Source organism: Oncorhynchus tshawytscha, linkage group LG21 (genome assembly GCF_018296145.1).
Source record: "Oncorhynchus tshawytscha isolate Ot180627B linkage group LG21, Otsh_v2.0, whole genome shotgun sequence".
NCBI lineage: Eukaryota > Metazoa > Chordata > Actinopteri > Salmoniformes > Salmonidae > Oncorhynchus > Oncorhynchus tshawytscha.
The window spans coordinates 12569172-12578428 of record NC_056449.1 but is presented as its reverse complement, the minus strand read 5'-3'; the positions used below and the strand labels follow the sequence as shown (position 1 = coordinate 12578428).

At 44.1% G+C, this 9257-nt stretch overlaps 1 protein-coding gene across 1 annotated transcript in view; it reads left to right on the top strand.

The window, feature by feature from the left end:
* The first annotated feature begins 4976 nt into the window (after positions 1–4976).
* LOC112220947 (neuronal acetylcholine receptor subunit beta-2-like) overlaps positions 4977–9257 on the top strand; it is a 29408-nt gene continuing 25127 nt past the window's right edge. Inside the window, exon 1 of the mRNA XM_024382946.2 lies at positions 4977–5695. Coding sequence (XP_024238714.1) covers positions 5644–5695 — 52 coding nt within the window. The 5' untranslated portion in view covers positions 4977–5643. The remainder of the gene's footprint in view (positions 5696–9257) is intronic.

Below are 9257 nucleotides of genomic sequence, written 5' to 3'. Positions count from 1 at the left end.
ATCATGTGACAATTAACTCATTAGGAATTTGGGGCACCACGAAAAGGTTGTTTAAAAGTTACCATCTCCCGAATTAAACTCTATAAAATCTATTACGTCGATAAGCAGTCTTCTTATTAACTTTACCTCATCATGTCATCATTCTAAACAGTCGTAACCTTTTGGATCTGCAAAAACCCCAGCCTTAGTCATGATTCAGTACTACAGAAATGTATTTAATTATTTATTTACTAGCTAACTAAATAATAACACAGAATAAACATACACACTTAAAACATGATAAAAAGTTCTCTAGCGGACTGACACAACATGCTGTCTTTTTATACAACAACATGGAAAGGGAGAGAGAGGAAACACTTTTCTTCTATACATTCCGAAACTATTCTCACAGTAATCATATACTTGCACACAAACCGCCCCCTGTTTGGAATAATAAATCATGAATGTATTTATGCGTGAATGTCTTTGTCCATTGTGAAGTCCTGAACAGAACTACGGAGTTCACTCTGTTCCACTCGGTCCTGAAGCTGCTTATTTGAAGATAGGCTAGCCAGACGTGCCGATGGCTGTGTTACTTCCGGCGCCGACAGAGATGGCCGCCTCGCTTCGCGTTCCTAGGAAACTATGCAGTTTTTTGTTTTTTTACGTGTTATTTCTTACACTAGTACCCCAGGTCATCTTAGGTTTCTTTACATACAGCCGAGAAGAACTACTGAATATAAGATCAGCGTCAACTCACCATCAGTACGACCAAGAATATGTTTTTCGCGATGCGGATCCTGTGTTCTGCCTTACAACCAGTGTAACCGAGTGATCACATGCAGCGACCCAAAAAAAAAAAACGACTCAGAAAAAGAGGGAAACGAAGCGGTCTTCTGGTCAGACTCCGGAGACGGGCACATCGTGCACCACTCCCTAGCATTCTTCTTGCCAATGTCCAGTCTCTTGACAACAAGGTTGATGAAATCCGAGCAAGGGTAGCATTCCAGAGGGACATCAGAGACTGTAACGTTCTTTGCTTCACGGAAACATGGCTAACTGGAGAGACGCAATCCGATCATGCGGTGCAGCCAACGGGTTTCTCCACGCATCGCGCCGACACACACACACGCACCAGCGACTCCTGTGGCGGGCCGGGCGCAGTGTGCGCTAACCAAGGTTGCCAGGTGCACGCACGGTGTACCCTCCGACACATTGGTGCGGCTGGCTTCCGGGTTGGATGCGCGCTGTGTTAAGAAGCAGTACGGCTGGTTGGGTTGTGTATCGGAGGACGCATGACTTTCAACCTTCGTCTCTCCCGAGCCCGTACGGGAGTTGTACAGAAAATAACCTCACACTCAACGGGGAGATGAGTGGACTGAGAGCCGGGGGGCAAAACCTGCCCTCCAGGACATTCAAGGCCATCAGCCACCCGATGCCCATGATCATCAAGGACATCAACCACCCAAGCCACTGCCTGTTCACCCCGCTGCCATCCAGAAGGCGAGGTCAGTACAGGTGCATCAAAGCTGGGACCGAGAGACTGAAAACAGCTTCTATCTCAAGAGACAAGATAGTAGCTACTACAACAATTGGATACCACGAAATTGGGGAGAAAAAGGGGTCAAATTTTAAAAAATTAAAAAATAAATAAATAAATCATAACAACAATATGTTCATCATTTTTTATATTTCATACACAACATTAAGAATGGAGACTTCATACCTGTGGTGTAAATACCTTTCAAGGTACAGTATTTCCTTCATAAGCTTTTTAATGACATCACAAAATAAAAACCAATATGACATTAGTTTTCTACAGATCATCTCTGACCATTCCCCATGGTCTTATGTTAGAAATATTGTTCCAGTATTCACTTTTTGAACGTGTTAGAGTTTTGGCGAGGAGAAGTCTGTTAACAAAGAACATTCCTTGGGTTAAATACTGGAGGGGGAGAGAAAGTGCCTTTCTCCTGTAATTTATGACAGGGTGTGAACTGTCAACCCTCTGTGGGTGAGAGAGTGCCTGGTTATTGTCATTCATTGCCAAGCTGATCTGATGCATTTAGATCCTCACAGGACAGTCATGACAACTGTGTGTCTGTTGTTGACTCCTACAGGGAGGACTGTGTGTCTGTTGTTGACTCCTATAGGGAGGACTGTGTGTCTTTTGTTGACTCCTTAGGGAGGACTGTGTGTCTATTGTTGACTCCTTAGGGAGGACTGTGTGTCTATTGTTGACTCCTATAGGGAGGACTGTGTGTCTATTGTTGACTCCTTAGGGATGACTGTGTCTATTGTTGACTCCTTAGGGATGACTGTGTCCATTGTTGACTCCTATAGGGAGGACTGTGTCCATTGTTGACTCCTATAGGGAAGAGGTGTAGGGAGGACTAGAGAAGAGGGCAAGGGGGAGATATACAGAGGAGAGAGAGGGGGGAAGGGAGATGGAGAAAAGGGAGAGGAGAGATGGAGAAAAGAGAGAGAGGGATATAATAAAAGAAGGGGAGAGAGAAAGGAGGAGAGTGAGGGAGAGAGGAGAACAATAGTAGAGGATTTGTCAGGGGAGGGGGACTACCAGTATGAGGTCCCGTCCAGAGACTGAGCCATCAGGGTGAGTTGTAGTCATCAGAGTAGGACAGTGTCTGGTTGTGACAGACCACCATTCTGGAATTAGGGAAATCCCTGTCTCTGCCTATCATATGGGAGCACAAATGTCCCACAGTCATATGAACTGATTATATTACACTTTCACCAACTGAATTTCAATGGGAAATGCCTCCTACATAATGGCATGGTCGATGAGCACTTGAAGGTAAAGAAACAGGATTTAAACCTACAAACAGGCCAATAGTGTGACAAAGGAATGAGTAGAGAAGTGTGGGATTCTCCCCAGAATGGAGTCTGGGAAGAAAAGAGTTATCTGAAGCTAGGAGAGGTGTGAGAGTTAGGGGTTTAGGAGTGTGGCAAGAGACAGGAAGGTAGATATTGCCAGGGTAGGTTGGTGGGGAATGTGTTGACAAGGCTGAGGAGAGAGTTGGCGCTGGTGTTGAAATACTACTTTAGGCGGTGTGTGGATAAGTAGTAATTAAACTGTCATTGCCACACGTCGGGGAGAAAAGTCATAGTTTCCATCTTGTGTCATTAATGCCGGTGTTTGGAGAGAGGAGGACAAAGTGCTATGGATATTCTGTTTTTTTTTGCTTGCTTGTTTGTTTTCTTGCTGTCGGAGGCTGCTCATCTCAGGGGCCTGGTCTCAGTCTCTCTTGGCACAGCCCTCAGTGAGCTCTAAGTAGCTCTGATTAGATTTATGCTGTTTCCACTCTCCCTCGGCCCTCCACCTCCCTCCACCCTCCACACACACACACACACACACACACACACACACACACACACACACACACACACACACACACACACACACACACACACACACACACACACACACACACACACACACACACACACACAGCTTTTACAAGCAGGCCTACTGGTCTGAGGGGTGGGGTGAGCGGGGCCAAGGGGGGCGTGTATGGGGTGATGGATGTTAATTTGATTAGGTCATCAGCAGAGATGTGGCTCTGTTATGGCATACCCACTTTAACGGGCAAGGTGGAACTGAGATATCCTGCTGTTAAGGTAACTGGATATCTATACTGTTATCCTGTGAATGTATGTGTTATGTTGGCAAGTGTGGAGTTAGGGTTGGAGTTGATGAGAGGAGAGTGGGTAGCTGTGTCTCCTCCCTCTCATCCCTCTCCTCCTCTCTCTATTTACCACCCCCTTTCTCTAGGAGAACCCCCCCTCCCCCCGCCTTCCTCCTCTTCCTTTGACTCCATCCCCCCAAACCCTCCATCCCTCCCCCCTCTTCCCTTCTGTCAACTTTACAGAAGTATCCCTGGGTAGTTAGCATGGGTCTCAGAGTGTAGCGCATTGGGAGGGGGAGGGGGGGGATTTGAACCGTTAATTAAGTTCACACAGAGTTAATTGCATAATCTCCCTCTGTAATTATTACGGAGCCCATGGTTACCAGCTGGGGCCGCCACGCGAGGCTGAGGTAGTTGTGTTTATTCTCAGGTAATGAAATGAAACACCTTGCATGGTTTCAGCATTGACCTATTTCCTTATTTCCCTATCCAGCATACTGCATACTCATACAGTCAGAGTCGTGCATGGGCCTGAGCTTCGTGTTATAGAGATGTTCACTACACTCACAATTGGCTTGACTCAAGTGGGCCTGCTCTTTCTGTGTAAAATGATATATTACATATGTATGTGTCACTGTAGGCCTATGCTCAGTGCTAAGGGCCACATTCACTTTTGGGATATACTACAACACAGACCTTGTCCAGAGTAAGGGTTGACCTTCAACCAGAGTAAGGGTTGACCTTCAACCAGACTGGGGGTTGACCTTTCAACCAGACTGGGACCAGAACACAGTGAGTCAACTTTTCAACAAGGACTCTAAATGGCCCCGTTTTGGGCCCTTGAATATCCACCTCAGTGAAGCGCCCATAAACGTTTAACCTGCTTATTTTTCTTAGATAACCATTCATTTATCAGACATCTCTGTTATGGGTTGAAGATTATTCCACACCCAAAGCCCTGCCCCATGATGCACACCTCTCCCCAACCAGCATCTCTCTTCAGGCTAGAGGGATGGGACTGCTCCATGTGGTGCATCGGGGTCTAATGTGTTTAATGCTGATAACTATGATATCATGCATCATGGCACCAGCATGGTTATTCTGCATGCGCTATCAATCTCTCTCTACTTAGATCTTTAAGGGCACGAGGTGTTTTTCTCTGCCATGATCATGTGTTATGGTGATGACTGCTTGTGAAGCCTGAAAAGTCAAGTTTATTATTTTATTTTTCACATTAAAAGCGTGTTTTGTTTTTGTTTTTGAGTGGAGACCCATTGGGTTTTACTTAAAAACAAAATGTGTTTTTCGAAGGATTAATCCCCATTCAATTAAAATAAGTAAATGCAGTCTATTAGAATAGCCGATCGCCTCGGGGATCTCTACTGTAATTGCTTCCTATTTGTTGTCACAAATAGCAACTGTGTAGGCTAGATCAAAACTGAGCGATAGAGACCGGAACCTTCCGCAGCCCGACGGAGAGCGCACCAGACTGGCATGCGCAAAGTGAGGACGACCGCTTTAATATTTTATCTACAGTAGGCAATGGCTGGACAGTCTACCATCAACGGGATTACTTTATCTCCCGTAACTCGCCATCCATCTTCATAGCCGCAACATTTTTGGAAAAATAACATTTTAATACTCAAGTGTAATTATGGACTCCGTTTCTGCACCCCCGGTTTGCCGTGCTCTTGCAGTTCCATGACTGGCGGGGATTGGACACGTAGCCCCACTCAGACGCGCTGTGACAGAAACAAGTCTCCTCATCTGGGAAGACTCAACAACCCTCGCCTAGTAACGAGATTTGAAGCCTCCCCCTTTATCAAACTAACGGGATCGTCGGATACCAATGACTTAAAATGACACCTTAAGTTACCCTCTTATTACGCGCTGGTGTGTGCTGTCTCTGGTATTATTTTTCATTTTCACAGTGGGAGCGAAAGAGCGGGGAAACAGGAAACTCGTCCATCTCCAAGTTTTTCGGATCTCAGGGGCGCAGTGGAGGGAGCGAGCGGCGATGGCAGCCCGGATGACAGCAGCGTTCGCTCTCCTGGTTCTCACAGTGGCAAGTGAGTAATCCTATACTTAGACAGGCCCATATAGCAATAGCCTACCATGGCTTCTCGATATTGTAATTTGACCGCGACACACCCTGCATGTCCATGATGCTTACAGTTGGAGAGTGAATCATACGTTCTTGTGAATTTGAACACCTAGAGGATACATAATGACAAATATTCTCATTCATGTCTGGATATAGGCTATGCGTAACGGGGGTTATGTGTATTATTGTTTCTATGATATTGTTGGAAGTGATTGTGATGTTGTAATTGTTTCCCTGGTTTGATAACATGATATATTTTCAACGGGCCATTATAGTCCAGTGAGGAAAGTCGTTTTCCGTGCGTCAGATTGTGTTAAGCACGTGATTTTTAACATGGCTCGATTAACTAACGTGCATTATTTTACACAACTAATGCACGCTGGCTGTTATGCACTACGCATAAATGTGCCATATACACACACAGGCTTAGAGAGAAGTCTCCGAATTTCACACAGGAGGCCTACAGTAGGCCTAGCCAACTTTATTAGGCCGAATTGATTAAATTATAAAACGTACTCACTTCACGTATCTTTGAAATCTTGTGACATTATATACATTTTATGACAGCCTTTTAATCGACAGGGAATTTCCATTTAGTGTCTAATTGAATTCTCACAATGCCAATTAAACATGCTTGATTAGGCTATTATGATTTCATTATGGCTAATTGTGCTTAATGGTTTGGTTTGCGCAAAGCCCACTGCTGCTGATGATGATGATTATTTTATTTTGAGTTATCCCTACAACATATATATGTACATATGTGCGTCAGTGTGTCACCTTTTTAGTTTCTTTATTGTCCCTAGGCCTTCTTTATCAAGCCCTTTCATTCTGCATTTGTCAGTCACGAGCTGGTCAGCTACTGTATAGCAACCTAGCGGTGTCAAAAGCCCTGGTCTGCCCTTGACTGACGCTATCCATGGTGCTGAATTAGGGCCCCCTTGACCGACACTATCCATGATGCTGAATTATGGCCCCCTTGACTGATGCTGTCCATGCTGCTGAATTAGAGCCCCTTGACTGACGCTGTCCATGGTGCTGAATTAGGGACCATTGACCTACACTGTTCATGGTGCCGAATTAGGGCCTCTTGACCAACGCTTTCCATGGTGCTGAATTAGGATACATTTCAGTATAGTCACGCTTTTCAGCTCAGCCTACTGGATTGTAGATTGTACCATGGTTTCAATTAATCTAGGATTAGAGCTAATCAAGGTTTTGTAAATCTAGGTTTGTAATTAATCAGAGATGTGTTGTACCAATTAATTTTAAATCTGGATCAGTAAATCTATGACTAACGGTTTTAAACTGTGATTAGTGACATGTTACACCAATTTATGAGGTATTTCATAAGTTGAAATGAAGTAGCTAGCCTACTTGACAAATGAGGCCACAAAGTTTCTGTTCCTTGATAAAATAATAACAACGTAACGTTAGAACTACTTCAACTCCATCTGAAAGGTTCTCATGTGTTGCCTGATTTGAAATAAAATCCGTTATTTGCCAGTACTAGACAGAAAACTAATTTGCTAGCTAACGTAGCTAGGTAGTTTATACATCAAGATAGCTAGCATACAATATTGTTTATTATAGTCGTTACTTAAAGTTATTTAGCAACTGTATTATTTGTCCTCTAGCCACCTGATCATGGCACGTCAAAGAAGTAAACATAATATTCCCGGAGCTGATGGAGAAATTTAGTAACGTACTGGAGGATAAAAAGAAAGACAACACGACTGTCAAAAAAGAAGGAAGACACCTGGGCCACTTTTTGCGACAAATGTAATAGATCAACACGGATTAAAGAGAAGAGGGACCCAAATCGGATGGGAAAAACTTCAAAGCGAAAGCCAAAAAGGATGCGGCAGAGGAGAGGCGGGGGCTATTTCAGACGGGAGCCTCTGTCCAAGGGAATTCATCCTATCACCCAGAAGATATGCGATATGATTATCCAGCAGTTTGCTCCTCTTCATAACCCATATGATGACGACGGACAATTTGACCCACCAATATTCAGTAAGCACAAATAATTGGTAAATATCAATGCCTATAATGTGTTAATGCTAACGTTACTTCACTACAATCAGGCCGTTATCAGGCCCGTTACAGCATGTTGCATAATCATTATCAGCTGAGGAACTCGTTTTGGTCTCTCCACAGTAGGTATGCTGCCATTTTATCAGTTAAACCACCTCAAGTGGCAGTTTAGAATTCATCTCCAATCTAAGTTTATATTCATTGAGCAAAAGGATTAACTTTAATCTATGTTCAACGTGAAAACTAAACTTAGATTAGTGGAAGGATTTCATTTAACTAGGATTTATTTAAAACTAGGTTTAAAATTTGGTGCAACAAGATTAATAGATAAACCTTGATTTAACCCAATTTCAGAGTTCATCCATGTTGGTGCAACCCACCCTGGGTCTTTTAAAATATACTATTTCAAATCAAATTGGATTTGATTAGTGTGTTTGGACCATGATAGTTTGTTGGTGATGTGGACACCAAGGAACTTGAAACTCTCAACCTGCTCCACTACAGCCCGGTCGATGAGAATGGGGGCGTGTTCGTCTTTTTCCTGGGCACAGAGACTATGGTGGTCTGCTTGAAACATGTTGGTATTACAGACTCAGTCAGGGACAGGTTGAAAATGTAAGTGAAGACAATTGCCAGTTGGTCAGAGCATGTTTATAGTACACGTCCTGGTAATCCATCTGGGCCTTGTGAAAGTTGACCTGTTTAAAGGTCTTACTCACGTCAACTACGAAGAGCGTGATCACACAGTCGTCCGGAACATCTGATGCTCTCATGCATGTTTCAGTGTTACTTGCCTCGAAGAGGGCATAGAAGTAATTTAGCTCATCTGGTAGGCTCATGTCACTGGGCAGCTCATGGCTGTGCTTCCCTTCGTAGTCTGTAATAGTTTGCAAGCCCTGCCACATCCGACAAACGTCGGAGCCGGTGTAGTGCGATTCAGTCTAGGTCCTGTATTGACGCTTTACCTGTTTGATGGTTCGTCAGAGGGCATAGCGGGATTTCTTTTAAGCTTCCGGGTTAGAGTCCTGCTCCTTGAAAGTGGCAGCTCTACCCTTTAGCTCAGTGCGGATGTTGCCTGTAATCCATGGCTTCTGGTTGGGAAATGTATGTACGGTCACTGTGGGGATGACATCATCAATGGGCTTATTGATGAAGCCAGTGACTGATGTGGTGTACTCCTCGTTGTTCTATCCTGCCGAAAAATCTTAAAACCCACCAGCTGTGTTATTCATGTCGTCGTTCAGCCACGACTCGGTGAAACATAAGATATTACAGTTTTTAATGTCCCGTTGGTAGGATATACGTGATCGTAGTTCATCTATTTTTATTTTCCATTGATTGTACGCTGGCTAATAGGACCAATGGTAAAGGGAGATTATCCGCTCGCCATCGGCTCCATACAAGGCACCAAGACCTTCGTCCCTGATATCTCTGTCTCTTTCTCATGCGAATGACAGGGATGAGGGCCTTGTCAGACATCTGAAGTAAAT